This window comes from Anomaloglossus baeobatrachus, chromosome 2, assembly GCF_048569485.1.
Source record: "Anomaloglossus baeobatrachus isolate aAnoBae1 chromosome 2, aAnoBae1.hap1, whole genome shotgun sequence".
Taxonomy (NCBI): Eukaryota; Metazoa; Chordata; class Amphibia; order Anura; family Aromobatidae; genus Anomaloglossus; species Anomaloglossus baeobatrachus.
In genome coordinates, this window is record NC_134354.1 from 792147618 (window position 1) to 792167990 (window position 20373).

At 45.2% G+C, this 20373-nt stretch overlaps 1 protein-coding gene across 1 annotated transcript in view; it reads left to right on the plus strand.

The window, feature by feature from the left end:
• LOC142292360 (uncharacterized) overlaps positions 1–20373 on the plus strand; it is an 85796-nt gene that overhangs the window by 41135 nt on the left and 24288 nt on the right. The window contains exon 10 of the mRNA XM_075337679.1: positions 14330–14947. Coding sequence (XP_075193794.1) covers positions 14330–14947 — 618 coding nt within the window. The remainder of the gene's footprint in view (positions 1–14329; positions 14948–20373) is intronic.

Genomic DNA, 20373 nt, shown 5'->3' on the forward strand with positions numbered 1-20373 from the left:
AGGAGATTAGGGAGAGATGTATGGAGGGGACAGGTTATATACTGGAGATTATGTGTGGGGAGGTATCAGGAGATTAGGGAGAGATGTATGGAGGGGACAGGTTATATACTGGAGATTATGTGTGGGGAGGTATCAGGAGATTAGGGAGAGATGTATGGAGAGGACAGGTTATATACTGGAGATTATGTGTGGGGAGGTATCAGGAGATTAGGGAGAGATGTATGAAGAGGACAGGTTATATACTGGAGATTATGTGTGGGAGGTATCAGGAGATTAGGGAGAGATGTATGGAGAGGACAGGTTATATACTGGAGATTATGTGTGGGGAGGTATTAGGAGAGATGTATGGAGGGGACAGGTTATATACTGGAGATTATGTGTGAAGATGGGATGGAATGAAAGGTCGCATTAAGGCCACTTTACACGCTGCGACATCACTCAAGCGATCTCGTTGGGGTCACGGAATTGGTGACGCACATCCGGCCGCTTTAGTGATGCCGTTTCGTGTGACACCTATGAGCGATTTTGAATCTTCGCAAAAACGTTCAAAATCGCTAATCGGTGACACCCCCCTATTCCCAAATATCGTTGCTGCTGCGTGTACGATGTTGTTCGTCGTTCCTGCGGCAGCACACATCGCTCCGTGTGACACCGCAGGAGCGAGGAACATCTCCTTACCTGCATCCACCGGCAATGCGGAAGGAAGGAGGTGGGCGGGATGTTATGGCCGCTCATCTCCGCCCCTCCGCTTCTATTGGGCGCCTGCTTAGTGACGTCGCTGTAACAGTGCCTGATGATAGATTCTGCAGGACCTTTCTGGGTTACATAGTGCCTGGTGGTAGATTCTGCAGGACCTTTCTGGGTTACATAGTGCCTGGTGATAGATTCTGCAGGACCTTTCTGGGTTACATAGTGCCTGATGATAGATTCTGCAGGACCTTTCTGGGTTACATAGTGCCTGGTGATAGATTCTGCAGGACCTTTCTGGGTTACATAGTGCCTGGTGATAGATTCTGCAGGACCTTTCTGGGTTACATAGTGCCTGGTGATAGATTCTGCAGGATCTTTCTGGGTTACATAGTGTCTGATGATAGATTCTGCAGGACCTTTCTGGGTTACATAGTGTCTGATGATAGATTCTGCAGGACCTTTCTGGGTTACATAGTGCCTGATGATAGATTCTACAGGACCTTTCTGGGTTACATAGTGCCTGGTGATAGATTCTGCAGGACCTTTCTGGGTTACATAGTGCCTGATGATAGATTCTGCAGGACCTTTCTGGGTTACATAGTGCCTGGTGATAGATTCTGCAGGACCTTTCTGGGTTACATAGTGCCTGGTGATAGATTCTGCAGGACATTTCTGGGTTACATAGTGCCTGGTGATAGATTCTGCAGGACCTTTCTGGGTTACATAGTGCCTGATGATAGATTCTGCAGGACCTTTCTGGGTTACATAGTGCCTGGTGATAGATTCTGCAGGACCTTTCTGGGTTACATAGTGTCTGGTGATAGATTCTGCAGGACCTTTCTGGGTTACATAGTGCCTGATGATAGATTCTGCAGGACCTTTCTGGGTTACATAGTGCCTGATGATAGATTCTGCAGGACCTTTCTGGGTTACATAGTGCCTGATGATAGATTCTGCAGGACCTTTCTGGGTTACATAGTGTCTGGTGATAGATTCTACAGGACCTTTCTGGGTTACATAGTGCCTGATGATAGATTCTGTAGGACCTTTCTGGGTTACATAGTGCCTGATGATAGATTCTGCAGGACCTTTCTGGGTTACATAGTGCCTGGTGATAGATTCTACAGGACCTTTCTGGGTTACATAGTGCCTGGTGATAGATTCTGCAGGACCTTTCTGGGTTACATAGTGCCTGGTGATAGATTCTGCAGGACCTTTCTGGGTTACATAGTGCCTGGTGATAGATTCTGCAGGACCTTTCTGGGTTACATAGTGCCTGGTGATAGATTCTGTAGGACCTTTCTGGGTTACATAGTGCCTGGTGATAGATTCTGCAGGACCTTTCTGGGTTACATAGTGCCTGGTGATAGATTCTGCAGGACCTTTCTGGGTTACATAGTGCCTGATGATAGATTCTGCAGGACCTTTCTGGGTTACATAGTGCCTGATGATAGATTCTGTAGGACCTTTCTGGGTTACATAGTGCCTGGTGATAGATTCTGCAGGACCTTTCTGGGTTACATAGTGTCTGATGATAGATTCTGCAGGACCTTTCTGGGTTACATAGTGCCTGATGATAGATTCTGCAGGACCTTTCTGGGTTACATAGTGCCTGATGATAGATTCTGCAGGACCTTTCTGGGTTACATAGTGCCTGATGATAGATTCTGTAGGACCTTTCTGGGTTACATAGTGCCTGGTGATAGATTCTGCAGGATCTTTCTGGGTTACATAGTGCCTGGTGATAGATTCTGCAGGACCTTTCTGGGTTACATAGTGCCTGGTGATAGATTCTGCAGGACCTTTCTGGGTTACATAGTGTCTGGTGATAGATTCTGTAGGACCTTTCTGGGTTACATAGTGCCTGGTGATAGATTCTGCAGGACCTTTCTGGGTTACATAGTGTCTGATGATAGATTCTGCAGGACCTTTCTGGGTTACATAGTGCCTGGTGATAGATTCTGTAGGACCTTTCTGGGTTACATAGTGCCTGGTGATAGATTCTGTAGGACCTTTCTGGGTTACATAGTGCCTGGTGATAGATTCTGCAGGACCTTTCTGGGTTACATAGTGCCTGGTGATAGATTCTGCAGGACCTTTCTGGGTTACATAGTGCCTGATGATAGATTCTGCAGGACCTTTCTGGGTTACATAGTGCCTGATGATAGATTCTGCAGGACCTTTCTGGGTTACATAGTGTCTGGTGATAGATTCTGCAGGACCTTTCTGGGTTACATAGTGCCTGATGATAGATTCTGCAGGACCTTTCTGGGTTACATAGTGCCTGGTGATAGATTCTGCAGGACCTTTCTGGGTTACATAGTGTCTGGTGATAGATTCTGTAGGACCTTTCTGGGTTACATAGTGCCTGGTGATAGATTCTGTAGGACCTTTCTGGGTTACATGGTGCCTGATGATAGATTCTGCAGGACCTTTCTGGGTTACATGGTGCCTGATGATAGATTCTGCAGGACCTTTCTGGGTTACATAGTGCCTGATGATAGATTCTGCAGGACCTTTCTGGGTTACATAGTGCCTGGTGATAGATTCTGCAGGACCTTTCTGGGTTACATAGTGCCTGGTGATAGATTCCGCAGGACCTTTCTGGGTTACATAGTGCCTGATGATAGATTCTGCAGGACCTTTCTGGGTTACATAGTGCCTGATGATAGATTCTGTAGGACCTTTCTGGGTTACATAGTGCCTGGTGATAGATTCTGCAGGACCTTTCTGGGTTACATAGTGCCTGGTGATAGATTCTGCAGGACCTTTCTGGGTTACATAGTGTCTGATGATAGATTCTGCAGGACCTTTCTGGGTTACATAGTGTCTGATGATAGATTCTGCAGGACCTTTCTGGGTTACATAGTGCCTGGTGATAGATTCTACAGGACCTTTCTGGGTTACATAGTGCCTGGTGATAGATTCTGCAGGACCTTTCTGGGTTACATAGTGCCTGGTGATAGATTCTACAGGACCTTTCTGGGTTACATAGTGCCTGATGATAGATTCTGCAGGACCTTTCTGGGTTACATAGTGCCTGATGATAGATTCTGCAGGACCTTTCTGGGTTACATAGTGTCTGGTGATAGATTCTGCAGGACCTTTCTGGGTTACATAGTGCCTGATGATAGATTCTGCAGGACCTTTCTGGGTTACATAGTGTCTGGTGATAGATTCTGCAGGACCTTTCTGGGTTACATAGTGCCTGATGGTAGATTCTGTAGGACCTTTCTGGGTTACATAGTGCCTGGTGATAGATTCTGCAGGACCTTTCTGGGTTACATAGTGCCTGGTGATAGATTCTGCAGGACCTTTCTGGGTTACATAGTGCCTGATGATAGATTCTGTAGGACCTTTCTGGGTTACATAGTGCCTGGTGATAGATTCTGCAGGACCTTTCTGGGTTACACAGTGCCTGATGATAGATTCTGCAGGACCTTTCTGGGTTACATAGTGCCTGGTGATAGATTCTGCAGGACCTTTCTGGGTTACATAGTGCCTGATGATAGATTCTGTAGGACCTTTCTGGGTTACATAGTGCCTGATGATAGATTCTGTAGGACCTTTCTGGGTTACATAGTGTCTGGTGATAGATTCTGCAGGACCTTTCTGGGTTACATAGTGTCTGGTGATAGATTCTGCAGGACCTTTCTGGGTTACATAGTGCCTGGTGATAGATTCTGCAGGACCTTTCTGGGTTACATAGTGTCTGGTGATAGATTCTGCTGGACCTTTCTGGGTTACATAGTGCCTGATGATAGATTCTGCAGGACCTTTCTGGGTTACATAGTGCCTGATGATAGATTCTGCAGGACCTTTCTGGGTTACATAGTGCCTGATGATAGATTCTGTAGGACCTTTCTGGGTTACATAGTGCCTGATGATAGATTCTGCAGGACCTTTCTGGGTTACATAGTGCCTGGTGATAGATTCTGTAGGACCTTTCTGGGTTACATAGTGCCTGATGATAGATTCTGCAGGACCTTTCTGGGTTACATAGTGCCTGATGATAGATTCTGCAGGACCTTTCTGGGTTACATAGTGCCTGGTGATAGATTCTGCAGGACCTTTCTGGGTTACATAGTGCCTGGTGATAGATTCTGTAGGACCTTTCTGGGTTACATAGTGCCTGGTGATAGATTCTGTAGGACCTTTCTGGGTTACATAGTGCCTGGTGATAGATTCTGTAGGACCTTTCTGGTTTACATAGTGCCTGGTGATAGATTCTGCAGGACCTTTCTGGGTTACATAGTGCCTGATGATAGATTCTGCAGGACCTTTCTGGGTTACATAGTGTCTGGTGATAGATTCTGCAGGACCTTTCTGGGTTACATAGTGTCTGGTGATAGATTCTGCAGGACCTTTCTGGGTTACATAGTGCCTGGTGATAGATTCTGTAGGACCTTTCTGGGTTACATAGTGCCTGGTGATAGATTCTGTAGGACCTTTCTGGGTTACATAGTGTCTGGTGATAGATTCTGCAGGACCTTTCTGGGTTACATAGTGCCTGATGATAGATTCTGCAGGACCTTTCTGGGTTACATAGTGTCTGGTGATAGATTCTGTAGGACCTTTCTGGGTTACATAGTGTCTGATGATAGATTCTGCAGGACCTTTCTGGGTTACATAGTGCCTGGTGATAGATTCTGCAGGACCTTTCTGGGTTACATAGTGTCTGGTGATAGATTCTGCAGGACCTTTCTGGGTTACATAGTGTCTGGTGATAGATTCTGCAGGACCTTTCTGGGTTACATAGTGCCTGGTGATAGATTCTGCAGGACCTTTCTGGGTTACATAGTGCCTGGTGATAGATTCTGCAGGACCTTTCTGGGTTACATAGTGCCTGATGATAGATTCTGCAGGACCTTTCTGGGTTACATAGTGCCTGATGATAGATTCTGCAGGACCTTTCTGGGTTACATAGTGCCTGGTGATAGATTCTGTAGGACCTTTCTGGGTTACATAGTGCCTGATGATAGATTCTGCAGGACCTTTCTGGGTTACATAGTGCCTGATGATAGATTCTGCAGGACCTTTCTGGGTTACATAGTGCCTGGTGATAGATTCTGTAGGACCTTTCTGGGTTACATAGTGCCTGGTGATAGATTCTGCAGGACCTTTCTGGGTTACATAGTGCCTGATGATAGATTCTGTAGGACCTTTCTGGGTTACATAGTGCCTGATGATAGATTCTGCAGGACCTTTCTGGGTTACATAGTGCCTGGTGATAGATTCTGCAGGACCTTTCTGGGTTACATAGTGTCTGGTGATAGATTCTGCAGGACCTTTCTGGGTTACATAGTGTCTGGTGATAGATTCTGCAGGACCTTTCTGGGTTACATAGTGTCTGGTGATAGATTCTGTAGGACCTTTCTGGGTTACATAGTGCCTGGTGATAGATTCTGCAGGACCTTTCTGGGTTACATAGTGTCTGGTGATAGATTCTGTAGGACCTTTCTGGGTTACATAGTGCCTGATGATAGATTCTGCAGGACCTTTCTGGGTTACATAGTGCCTGGTGATAGATTCTGCAGGACCTTTCTGGGTTACATAGTGTCTGGTGATAGATTCTGTAGGACCTTTCTGGGTTACATAGTGTCTGGTGATAGATTCTGTAGGACCTTTCTGGGTTACATAGTGCCTGGTGATAGATTCTGTAGGACCTTTCTGGGTTACATAGTGCCTGGTGATAGATTCTGCAGGACCTTTCTGGGTTACATAGTGCCTGGTGATAGATTCTGCAGGACCTTTCTGGGTTACATAGTGTCTGGTGATAGATTCCGCAGGACCTGGTGATTACGTGATTTTTTTTTTTGTGTGTAAAATACATTTTTGCTTTAGAATGGTTGCGAAGATTGAAGATAAATTAATTCACATACAATGGATAAAATAGTTAATACAGCAAGGCAATGAGAATAAAGAGGGGAAGGGGAGCCCTCAGCTCTCCAGTCAGAAGGGAGGCCCAGATTGCGTTGCGTAGCTTCTCCATCCTGCACTTGGACTCCGCTGTTGTTTGTGAAAACAGAGTTGTGTTGCTGCTGCCTCTGTCTAAACAATGGAGTGGTCTTATCAGTCTAAAAAGATCCTGAGCTCAACATTTTGGATGGTCTTTGTCCCAGAAGTACCTATTTACCTTGCCCTCCCTGGTATATACACTTTAGATGGTGGCTGAGCAATGGTGCAGCTGATCATTCATGCGGCAGCTATCTCCCCTCACCCTCCATATTCATGAGCGCTCGCGTGGCCTTTCCTCTGGCAACGGTTTATCTGTCAGATGAAAAAAGTATTGGCAATACAAAATTGGACATGCAGGATCATTACTTCACTCGGCAGTAAAGAATAAATGGTAATAAAAAGGGAAAAAAGAGCCTAAGGTAAAGATGGAGAGGCATAGGTGGTCAGAATAATTCCTTGAGGGACTCATTGAGGGAAATGGAGTTGGAATGGGAGCCAAAATGTTAATTTAGTAACATATGAGAAGACCCAGGAGACGGCCGAGTGTGTGATACTAAGAGGAAAAAGTTTGGAATAGGACGGAGTGGTCGACTGTGTCAAAGGCAGAGGACAGGTCTAGAAGGAGAAAGATGGAGAAATGTTCTGAGGCATTTTACCTAACAGATGTCCTTCTAGTTTTTCACACTCAATCCACGTTGACATTCCTCCCATTTCCTTTAAGGTACAAGGGAGCTAGTTTTCTTTGATAGAATATGAACCTTTCCATCGATGACACTCCGAGGATGGAGCTGGACAGAGACCACATGGCTGCTCGGATACTAGACCTCACCCTGGAGATAATCTACTGGATCACTGGAGAGGTGAGATCTTCACATCACATCACTCTGATCTCTAGGAATAAAGCAGGGAAATGACGGGGAAGGTGAAGGATCCTCAGAATAGATGTAGTGACCGGCGTCTCCCCATACACAGGATCACACAGTAGTGAAGACGTCGTCTGGGGAGTGTGTGACCCCCCGTGTGTCAGGAGGATGGAGCAGGACCCCGAGTGCCATCACCGAGCCTCCACCTCATTCACTGATACATGAGCAGAAGATCCTGGAACTGACCCACAGGATCACTGAGCTGCTGAGCGGAGAGGTGAGCGCTGCCGGGAATGCTGGGACATTATATAATAACACCGGGGGAGGGGTCTGCTAATGACGGATCATTGTGTGTGTCAGGTTCCTATAAGGTGTCAGGACGTCACCGTCTATTTCTCCATGGAGGAGTGGGAGTATCTAGAAGGACACAAGGATCTGTACGAGGACGTCATGATGGAGAATCTCCAGCCCCTCACATCTCCGGGTAAGAGGAGACCGTCCTGATTATAGAGGAGAGGCCGGGTCTGAGGTCACCTGGACCCCCCATCATCTGATCATCACATGTAGACGATGTATTCAGTCACTGTGTATATTTCCTATAGATGGGTCCAGTCCGAGAAATCCACCAGAGAGAAGTCCCAGTCCTCTATATTCCCAGGATCCTCCAGAGGAAAAGCAGAATGTCCCCCTGGATCATCAGGTAGATGAGATTTCTGGAAATCCTCTATAGACCGATGTCATAAAAGGTTACATTAAGTTTCCAAAGATTTAGACATTGACATGACCAATAATATTCAGTGATGACCTGTACAGTTGTACCGTGTAGATGGAAATGACCGCACAACACCATGGGTGAATGTTGATTGTGTCTGATTGTCATGTTCTGAGATCTTTTTCTGTTTTTTAGGTCAATTCACTAATGTTCACTAATATGAGATAAACTGATATTAGTAGCGCCGACCACCTTTTCTTTATTGGAATTTCGCTTCTTTTTCTTATGTCTTACTTGGGATCCTTGCAGGAAAGTGTCGGTGGAACAATGAGTGGACATGAAAATCCCTTATCCATGTCTGTAAATGGTGAGAACCTTTCATAAACTCTGTATTGTGTTCTATCAGTATAATTTACAGACTAAATATCCAGTGGTGGAGATGTAGATGCCTTAAAATCTGATGATATCTCGGATTTCTTCGTCCAGTGACTTGGATAAGTTAATATCAACATATTCTTTTACGACAAGGCACAGAGAAATATTATTTGATATTTTTAGGCTGGGGATGTAAACTGTATGGAGAAAAAAAAATTAAACACCTCTTAATTATTAAATTTGCGTTTTTCATTCCGTCACATTGCTCCCGGTGTAGAACATCCAGCCCCGTTGCTTTCCCACCTTCCCAGTATATAACATCCAGCCCTTTGCCCCCTTCAATGAATACTATCTGGCCCTTTTGCCTCTTGGTGTATAACCTCTAGCCCCCCCCCCCTTCCCAATGTGCCGTCTGCCATTACTTACATGACAGAATGGCTGGTGGTGAAGAGGTCACCAATATCAGCGCTGTCCTGTAGTAGGAGCCACCTAGGTAACAAGTCCGTTTGTGACATTTATTCCCCCATCACCTGTGAGTGATATTTCTAAGAGGAGGAAGGACCTTTTTGATGGCATCCAGATGGGACTATCCATATCTGTAGATGAAACTGGGTTATGTATCTGTGTAGACTAGCACACAACTCAATTATCTTCAGAAAAGCCTTAGGTGATGGGTTCTGCTAGATCTGTCTTCATGTCCTCGTGTCCCTCAGATATATGTTTGGGCAGCCGGCTCCTCTAATTTTTATATGGAACTCAAATGGATGAGAGAGTAATTGTGAATAGTTCATGTAAGGTTATGGTTCCACTTGCGTATGACTTGTTTGAGTCTCGCATTGGTATCACCCGGCATGGCCTGACTCTTTCCGGGCATGAGCGCCTCAGCTGCATAGAAATACATGCAGCCGACCGGCTCCTGTCAGGAGAGTGTGCGGCCGTGTCGGGTGATAACGATATGAGACGTACCCTAACAGTTCAACTACTGAATATCATGAGAAAACTGTGACATTTAGTATAATGTCTATTGTCGTGGCTTTGGAAGTGCCATCTTGAACGTTGTTCATGCACAATGGTGAATAGCCTAGGTGCCCAGTGACGATTGGGGCAGATAGGTGGCAGGAGCAGTCGGGACGTGTATTGAGGTCCACTATACCTGTATGTAACCATTGCCATTATAAGCTTGGTGAAGCACAACATGTCGACGCAGACTTATAAATTACTGATGTGTTACCGGCATACCTATGTCACATTTGTGCGTCTTGTGACTAGGGACAGACTCAGGGCGAGCTTTACTTCATCTGAGACCATGCACATTAAAACATTGTTTTTTTCCTACAGGCACATGAGGGGTTAAAGGCCACTTTACACGCAACGACATTGCTAACGAAATGTCGTTGGGGGTCACGGAATTCGTGACGCACATCCGGCCTCGTTAGCGACGTTGTTGCGTGTGACACGTACGAGCGACCGCTAACGATCAAAAATACTCACTATATCGTTGACACGTCGTCTAATCTCAACTATCATTGCTACTTTTGGATGCAGGTTGTTCGTCGTTCCTGAGGCAGCACATATCGCTACGTGTGACACCCCAGGAACGACGAACAGCACCGTACCTGCGTCCTCTGGCAACGAGGTAGGCATGTCTTTCCTTTGGCTGCTCTCCGCCCCTTCCGCTTCTGTTGACCTCCTGCCATGTGACGTCGCTGTGACGCCGCATGAACCGCCTCCTTACAAAAGAGGCAGTTTGCCGGCCACAGCGACGTCACTAGGCAGGTAAGTATGTGTGACTGGGACTAACGATGTTGTGCGCCACGGGCAGCGATTTGCCCGTGACGCACAAACGACGGGGGCAGGTGCGATCGGCAGCGATATCGCTGTGTGTAAAGTGGCCATAACTCCTTCTCTGGTGTTGCAGCAGACTTGCTCAGCGGTCTGCTGTTAATCACTTCCAGCCTGGATTTAAGCCCTCTGCTTCCTGCACACCTTGCTGGTTAATCAGTTCATTTTGGAGCTAGCCAGGAGCAGAGAGCTCTATTGCTGTCTGCTGTGGTTTGTTGATTGTAGTCTGTTTTTGTGTTTACCTCCTTTCTCTTGTTACCCCAACCCATACACCTTTTGGTTGCTCCTGTTTAGTTTTAGGTGTGCATGAGTTTTTATTAACTCCTGTCTGTTGTTCATTGTTTGTGATGTTTTTGGGATCTCCATCCGAGTCGGACTTCCCTACATTCAAGGGTACCTATGGGTGTGAGGGTGAGTTCAGGGACTCCAGCATTAGAGCCTTCTTAGGTTACACTATGTTCCCTGGGCATCCGTCACACACCGCCTTGACAACATAGTTATCGCTTATAACCTCGTCCTGACCACAACTTATTGGGGGCATCCCGCAGTGCACACTTTCTGCCCATACACATAGAGATATGAAGACTGAAGAGGGACTTGTGCGCGGACCTGATGCCTACACACTCTTATGAAGACGATAGGTCTCTGAGAACCCGATTATGTTTTTCATGAGGACTAACATTTTTTTTGTAGTTGAATTCTAGGGTCAGTTATGTACAGAACTGTTATGAATATCATCAGAGATGGTGCTGTTCCTGGCAGTGTTTCTGGGCTCCCTCTGGTGGCTAGTGTTGGTAGTGAGTCTGATTCTGCATCTGTCGCTCAGACAGGTGTAGGAGATGATTGCTGCTTCAAGGAGCCTAGGAGTCCAGCCTGGGGGGATATAGGAAGTCCGTTTTTGTCTAACCTTTGCTGGTGATAATTGTTTCTGCTCCATGTGAAGATGTCCTGAAGTTTGTCCTCCAGCCTTTAGCCTTTCCCTGTAGGTTCTGTTTTTGATTTTTTTTTTTTTCTGCTCCTTTTGGGATTTTCCAGAACTTATTTCTACAGCGGCTTTTTTGTTCCTTTTGCATCAGTTTTTTCTCCATGTCATTCTGAGCCTGCAGCTACAGTGCCTACAAGTAGTATTCAACCCCCTGCAGATTTAGCAGGTTTGATAAGATGCAAACTTCAAACAAGAGCAGGATTTATTAACAGATGCATAAATCTTACAAACCAACAAGTTATGTTGCTCAGTTAAATTTTAATAAATTTTCAACATAAAAGTGTGGGTCAATTATTATTCAACCCCTAGGTTTAATATTTTGTGGAATAACCCTTGTTTGCAATAACAGCTAATAATCGTCTTTTATAAGACCTGATCAGGCCGGCACAGGTCTCTGGAGTTATCTTGGGTGTCTCATGTGGACTTTAATCTTGAGCTCCTTCCAGAAGTTTTCAATTGGGTTAAGGTCAGGAGACTGACTAGGCCACTGCAACACCTTGATTTTTTTCCCTCTTGAACCAGGCCTTGGTTTTCTTGGCTGTGTGCTTTGGGTCGTTGTCTTGTTGGAAGATGAAATGACGACCCATCTTAAGATCCTTGATAGAGGAGCGGAGGTTCTTGGCCAAAATCTCCAGGTAGGCCGTGCTATCCATCTTCCCATGGATGCGGAGCAGATGGCCAGGCCCCTTGGCTGAGAAACAGCCCCACAGCATGATGCTGCCACCACCATGCTTGACTGTAGGGATGGTATTCTTGGGGTCGTATGCAGTGCCATCCAGTCTCCAAACGCCACGTGTGTGGTTGGCACCAAAGATCTTGATCTTGGTCTCATCAGACCAGAGAACCTTGAACCAGTCTGTCTCAGAGTCCTCCAAGTGATCATGAGCAAACTGTAGACGAGCCTTGACATGACGCTTTGAAAGTAAAGGTACCTTACGGGCTCGTCTGGAACGGAGACCATTGCGGTGGAGTACGTTACTTATGGTATTGACTGAAACCAATGTCCCCACTGCCATGAGATCTTCCCGGAGCTCCTTCCTTGTTGTCCTTGGGTTAGCCTTGACTCTTCGGACAAGCATGGCCTCGGCACGGGTGGAAACTTTCAAAGGCTGTCCAGGCCGTGGAAGGCTAACAGTAGTTCCATAAGCCTTCCACTTCCAGATGATGCTCCCAACAGTGGAGACAGGTAGGCCCAACTCCTTGGAAAGGGTTTTGTACCCCTTGCCAGCCTTGTGACCCTCCACGATCTTGTCTCTGATGGCCTTGGAATGCTCCTTTGTCTTTCCAATGTTGACCAAGTATGAGTGCTGTTCACAAGTTTGGGGAGGGTCTTAATTAGTCAGAAAAGGCTGGAAAAAGAGATAATTAATCCAAACATGTGAAGCTCATTGTTCTTTGTGCCTGAAATACTTCTTAATACTTTAGGGGAACCAAACAGAATTATTGTGGTTTGAGGGGTTGAATAATAAATGACCCTCTGAATAAACTTTTCACAATTTAAAAAAAAAAATAAAAAAAAAAATAACATTCTTTTTTGCTGTATTTCACACTTACAGGCTGATCTACAGTCCAAATGTCACAATGCCAAGTTAATTCCGAATGTGTAAACCTGCAGGGGGTTGAATACTACTTGTAGGCACTGTATGTCTGATAAGTATTTTGCTCTCTTAGTCTGGGCTTGGTTAAAGGCTGAATTTGCACTGAAGGGCATTTCTGCTTAACCTTTTGTCTTTTTGTAAATCAATGTTTGAGAATATTCCCTTTTGTTTCTTGCAAGTGAATAAATGCTTTTTCTGCACTATTTTTTAGAGGGCGATTTATTCCTAGTAAGAAAGGGAGTTATTACTCCGTTTTGTTCAGGAGTTTTTGTATTTTTGTATCTCCTGTGTTTTGGTAGTTAATATCTTTCCCATTATATTTGCTTTTTCTATTTAAATGTATTTACACATGAGTTCCTGATATAGTGGGTGGAAGATCGTGTGGTCTTTAAGGGAATTTTATGATTATCAAGTGTTGGCTTTTTTTCAGGGTTTTTACTGGCTGCAACCAGCAAGCTATCCTATACTTTTGTATCTAGCTAGCAGGGCCTCACTTTGCTTAATTCTATATCTACCATCTGTGTGTTGTTTTTTTTCTTACATCACCGTCGTTATATATTGGGGGCTTTTGACTTTCCTTTGGGGCTGCTCTCAGGCAAGTCCAGATTCCTCATTTAATCTTTGAGGTTAGTTAGTTCTCCGGCGGTGACGAGGCATCTAGGATTGTTAGGAACGCTCAACCGCTACTTGTAGTTGTGTTTGTGTAGTTATTGGATTGCAGCCAGCTAAGTTTCCAACTACTCTTGTGCATTATCTTCTATCATTTTTCAAGGGAGTTTTGCAAGATCTTTAGCGGTCTCCTGACCATAACACAGAACTGCTTGCATGTAAGGGAAAATCTAATACCAGCACAGATAACAAAGAACGGCAGGAGCATTGCAACGGTTTACCTGATTGCTCTCGGCATTGAGCACCTTACACCAGGAGCAATGTAGTTGTCACTGATATAATTGATGTATAATAATATAGGTAATAGTATTTGGATATGGACTGTGTTATGAGAAATCTCTTGATAGCTTTGTAGATTTTTCCATGTAGAAATTTGAAAATCTGAATTATTATGAATGAGATTTTTGTATTTTTTTTTCAGGTGAAGACTGGATGAAAATTTCCCATATTAATCTCCTTTCATCTCCCTATCATGAAGTAGCAGACTATCAATCACAGATTGTAAACAGTATCACTGAACATAGACTTGATAACATATTGGCATTTTCTGAATGTGGAAAAGAGGAATTGAATCCTCACATAGATGAGAGGCCGTATTCTTGTCCAGAATGTGGGAGGTCTTTTATAAAGAAATCAGCTCTTGTTATACATCAGAGAAGCCACAGAGCGGAGAAGCCATTTTCATGTCCTACATGTGGGAAGTGTTTTGCTTATAGATCTCATGTGAGAGAACATCTGAGAACTCACACAGGGGAAAAGCCATTTTCATGTTCAGAATGTGACAAGTGTTTCAAGAGTGAAGCAGATCTTGATATGCATCAGAGAATACACATAGGAGGAAGGCCGTATTCATGTTCAGAATGTGGAAGAAGTTTTGTGCACAAGTCAAGTGTTGTAAACCATAAAAGAATTCACACAGGAGAGAAGCCGTTTTCTTGCTCTGACTGTGGGAAATGTTTTTTTTTCAAAGCTCGGCTATTGAGACATCAGAAAAGCCACACGGGGGAGAAATCATTCTCATGTGTGACATGTGGAAAATGTTATATGCGTAAAGAAGCTCTAGAGATACATCAGAGAGTTCACACAGGGGAGAAGCCATATTCATGTCCTGAATGTGATAAGTGTTTTAGTCAGAAATCATCTCTTAATGAACATGTAAAAACTCATACAGGGGAGAAGCCGTTTTCATGCTCAGAATGTGGAAAATGTTTTGGTTATAAATCCATTCTTATTCAACACCTGAGAATTCACACAGGTGAAAGGCCGTTTTTCTGCTCAGAATGTGGGAGATGGTTTAAAGATAGATCACATCTGTTCACACACCGGAAGTTACACAAGAGAGAAAACATTTTAACATAGGACATTTGGCAGGTGTACGGCTCTGTTGTAGGACCTGTTGTCTCAGAATGATTTCTGATGTACTCGTATAATTTAAATGCCGTTCTACAATACAGAAAATAATTACTACTAACTTTTTGTTTGATGTCAACTTGTTGTGTTAACGATTTAATCATTGATACTTTAACACTTTCAATGTGTCGGAGTTTAAGAGTTTTGCCCAACACACGATATTACAGGGGCATTCGAAAAACAAACAGTTCATTGGTCTAGACTAAAGGCAAGGCAGTCAAGAGAGAAGATGACGGACCTAAGAAGGAATGAATGTGCACTTAACCCTTCCAATGTGTTGGAGTTTAGGAAGCTCAACAGAAATCATAAAGAAATTCTACCAAATGTGTACCTGCAATATTACTACTAAATATAATGCCAAACTGCCAATGGATAGGGCAGTCTTAAAGGGCACCTCTCATGTCCCTCAAGACTTCCAACCTAGCAGCTTCTTATATGTAGTGCTAAATTTCCTGCCTAACAAGCCCTTTATAATGTTAGTCACTTAAATCCATGTTTGAAAAAAGTATTTATAAGCTTTTTTTTTTTTCAGCTAATTGGGTCTTTGACTAGTTGATGAGGTGTTAGTTTCCCCAGGCTAGTCAGCCCTCTGAACATGCAAATACTTTTTCCAGAGAGGAAGAGGACTAGATCTCTAGCGCCACCTATTGATGATACCAATCCTAAAAGTCAATATTGATATTTTTTAAAGGTTATTTCCACTACTATTTGACATGCGTTTATATGTCCTAGCTCTTCCTAACCAATTATTTTTCTAATATACCTTTATTACCTGTGTTAATTCTATGAACGCATGTTATGATTGCATTGTAACATACATAACTGCAACTGACCCAGCTAGTTCCTGTAGAGACTAAGGTTCCTGACCACGCAGTCCCTTGTGACCTCTGCGAGAGTGGTAATAACCCTAATCACAGACTGAGGAGACTACTTGAACATGGCTGACTGAAAGGCCGTTGAGTGTTTCTCGTACCTCCTAAGGAACCAGGTGAAAATGCAGAGTGCAATATACCTAAATAGCGAATGAGTGCTGAGATAGAAAAAAATCTCCAATAGAGTTAAAATAAACCATGAATACAAAGTGGAAAATAAGGTACTGCTAGAAGGTAAGGCCACCTACTTCCCAACTACAAGGAGAAAGTAGCAGTGTGGAGAGCAGTGACAGCAGGGATGCCATCTTATGATCCACCACGGCCGGTAAGCTCTCTCCCCTCTTTTTTCTCCAGTGTTCAGGTTCTAGGGCCTGCACATGTTGCAATTTTCTTAGGGCACACAAGTGCGCTCCCTGCCTCTTAAGAGGGCACTGCGCGCACTCTAGAACTCTTCCCAGTCGCTGGGTATTTAAGGCATCTTCCTGCTTTTACACCAGTCTTCTGTCTGCTCCTAGTACAGACTCTAGTTTGCAGCTCCGGTACCATCCTGTCACTCTCCGTACCGGTTCCGTCCTGCCGCTGTCCAGTGGTTACTACGTGTTGTCAGTCTCTGTATCGCCTTCGTATGGCCAGGGTCATGCACCCGCTCTGTCCAGCCTGCACTTCCGTACCTGTGTCACTGAACCTTTGGTCAGCTGCTGTAGTACTGAGGACTGCCCTGAAGTAGTACCTAGTGTCTACCCACACCCCAGTCCATTTTCACCATCAGAGGCTCTGATAAAAACCTGATAGTCATGCCCCTTCAGGGTAAACCCCGGTCTGTGGGGCAGTGGGTCCATACCCACCAGCATAACATAAAGATCCCCATCCTCTGACATGGCTTGCCAAACTCTCACAAGACGATCTATGTACAAATCTTCCGCATTGACCCAGAAATTGTCTTCTTGACTGTAACCCTTCCATTTAATAAGGTACTGCCGTTGACACCTGACACATCTTGATCCCAAAATTGTTATTCCTCATCCTCCTCCAAATCCACCTCGATGTCACGAGGACCAGGTGTCGCCTCAAACCTTTCAAGGAGAGAGGACGGGAAGGAATTATTGATCCTCCACACCACGGGGAGTTGGAACTTGACTATCACGGGATTGATGATTTTAATTACCTTATATGACCCCAAAAATTTTGGGAGAAAATTTCCATATTTTGTGAGGATAACCACACAAATTTTCCTTGATTAAAAACCAAAGGCTCTCTTATGTCTTTGGTTTGCAGTTCTCTCGGCCTGTTCACAAGTTATCAAATTTATCAAAACACCTTTTTCCACCTCCCTCCAGGCCTTAAAGAAAAGTAAGGAAAATCTTTCCTCTGGCACAGAGGACTGCTAATCAAAAAAATTCCCAAACACTGGATTAAACCTCCACAGCAACCCCTCCCCCCCAAATAACGAGAGGAACCGGTAGCTGCAGAAGTGTGAGCAAACTCAGCGAGGGGCAAAAATTCCACACCGTTCTTTTGATTAGAAGAAACAAAACATTGTAAATGCTGTTCTACTTCTTGGCTCATGCTCTCAGTCTTACCATTAGTCTCGGGATGATAACCTGAGGAAACTGAAAGCTTAAGTCTTAACCTGGAGCAAAAGCTACTTTAAGGCTATGTGCCCACGCTGCGGAAAATGCGCGGATTTTGCCGCAGATTTTTCGTGGAAAAGCCGCGCATTTTCCAGAAATCTGCAGCACAGCTACTCCCCAGCGGAAATCGTGCGGATTTTCGTGCGGAAAAATCTGCAGCATGTCAATTATTGTTGCGGATTTTCGTGCGGATTTTGCCTGTTCAATTGAATTAAAAAAAAAAGAAAAATCGCAAAATCCGCAACAAAATCCACGTCAAATCCGCACAAAATCCGCACCTATGAAAAGATGCGGATTCCGGGGGAAAGCTGCGGATTTTGATGCAGAAAAATCCGCAGATATAGAGTCCCGTGGGCACATAGCCTAACAGCTAGCCAACAACTGAACCCCACTATCGGAAATAACGTTTTTAGGAATACCATATAATGTAACGATGTATTTGAAAAACAGTGTAACTAAACTCTTAGCGATAGGCACTTTTAGTAGAAGAACCAAGTGAACCATCTTGCTGAAATGGTCCACCACCACTCACACTACAGTATTACCACCAGAATTGGGCAGATCAGTGATGAAATCCATGGACAAGTGAGACCAAGGCTGAGATGGGACCTTGTTAAGCAAAATAAACTCTGTTGGGGCCTAACGAGAGGCTTTAGCCCTGGCACAAATTCTGCACTTGCAGACATACTCATGGACATCCTTAAGGGCATTCTGCCGTGATGGGCTCAAGTCGATCCTGAATCCGCGGGAGGTCAGAACCGGTCCGGTAGTCTGCGGGCCTTTCCTTACTGCGCTTTGTAGTGCGGTTCCCTGTGGCTTGAAGCACTTAAAGTCTCTTCCGTACTAGGTAGAGTGCTGTTCCCTATGCCAGCAGCGGGGATCCCCTTGAGTCTGACCATGATCTAGGCCCTGGGAGTCCTATATGCCACCTGGCTCTGGAAACTTGTGTGGTCGAAGAAGCATGGAACCTCTCCATCCGGCAGGATCTTGTGATGCAACGTGGAATATCACCACCCTAGGGTGCTGCACCCTGAACAGCGCTGCCCAGGGGGAACTGAGACTGTATCCTCCTCAGCGACAGTTAAACTCCTATGTCCCACAGGAGCTACCGGGAAAGACGTCTGCTCACTGTCACTCCTGCTGGAGAACTCTCTGAAAATTGTAAACTGTGTGTGTGACTACTAACTCCCCCTGGTGGCCGCTCCTCCACTTACCCAGGTCCTAGGCTAGTGGATTGGGGCCCCTGTTGCAATGGCATCCTGTAAATGCCACACACTGTTGGAAACCCCTTTTATACCCGACCCTAGCCCAGACCCCAGTGGGGAAGGGCAACCCATGTGTGTATGTGGTTGTGGATGATAAAACCGGTTCCGATCTCCTTTTGGATACATAATCAGCAGCACACCCTGAGTTGGGTGCAGTAACCTGTGACAACCTCAGCCTCAGGGGCGCCACACTGACAATTGGGAGAGGGGACACACCCTGCAACTCACCTGAGCTCCCTAATGTCCCAGTACGGGTCCTCCCCCGCCTAGGCTGTCAAGCCCCTAGGCCCTCGCTTGCCCTGAACTCACCCTGGCTAGTGAGAAGGCTGACTATTTTCATCACTGCAATAATACAACACAAGGTAAGTGAGACAGACAGATGGAAAAGGACATCAAAGGCAAAAACTTCAAATTTCTAAAATGTAGCAAATCACCGCAACTGCAATAGTCATGACTCCTAAGCGTCTTCCAGAGACAGGCTCCTTCTAAAGTGGTTAGCAATAGAATGAGAATCTATAACCAGCATCAGATGGTAAGACAAGTGACTTTTTATAGCAAAGGGAAGTGGTCACAAAAGAGCTGCACCTGAGATTAAGGCTACAAAGAACAGCCAGATAGAAAAGAGTCCTAAAATACCAGCTGGAGACCTGCAAACCATATGGCATTGTGACTTTCTGGTCCCAGACTCTCCAGAGGTCTCCGCAGAGCGGGATACACTGACGACAGAGCCTTGGCACATGACTACTTACTTACAAAGAATGTTCCCTCTTAGACCCCAAGTCAGAGACTTCTCACTTAGCCAAATCAGACCTCCTGCTTTGCATTGATGAGACGCAAACAGCCCAAAACGCGTCTACAAATGGATTGTCTGGTTTGGCTTCTTATCCTAAGTCACGCAGCCAGACTCAGTAAAAGGAACCTGTCAGGTCAAAAAAGTGTTATAACCTACATGCAGGAGCCTGTGTGAGCTAGTAACCCCTTCCTACCCATCCCTGTGTTGTTATATTGTGTAATATGATGTGTTCCTATGTAAATTAGCAGGTCTCTAGCCCCATGAGCGTCACATCGCCCTGTGGGCGTCTACATGCTCTCCATGGTATTACACCCCTGTGGGCGTCTACATGCTCTCCATGGTATCACACCCCTGTGGGCGTCTACATGCTCTCCATGGTATCACACCCCTGTGGGCGTCTACATGCTCTCCATGGTATTACAACCCTGTGGGCGTGATACCATGGATTTACATCAGCGACGTCACGTCTGCTTCTCCAGAATCCCGCGCGTGTGTGCTTACCATTCTCGCCGCCTTTTCATCCTGGTGTTTACTTGCAGGGTTCAGACGCGCACTGCGCATGACCGGAACCGCAGGAGTCTTCTGAGCATGTGCAGTGCGCGTCTGAAGCCAACAAGCAAACACCAGGATGAGAAGGCGGCGAGAATGGTAAGCGCGCACGGGATTCTGATTTCTCTTGTCTAGAGGCTGCCCTTTACAGTGCTGGCCAA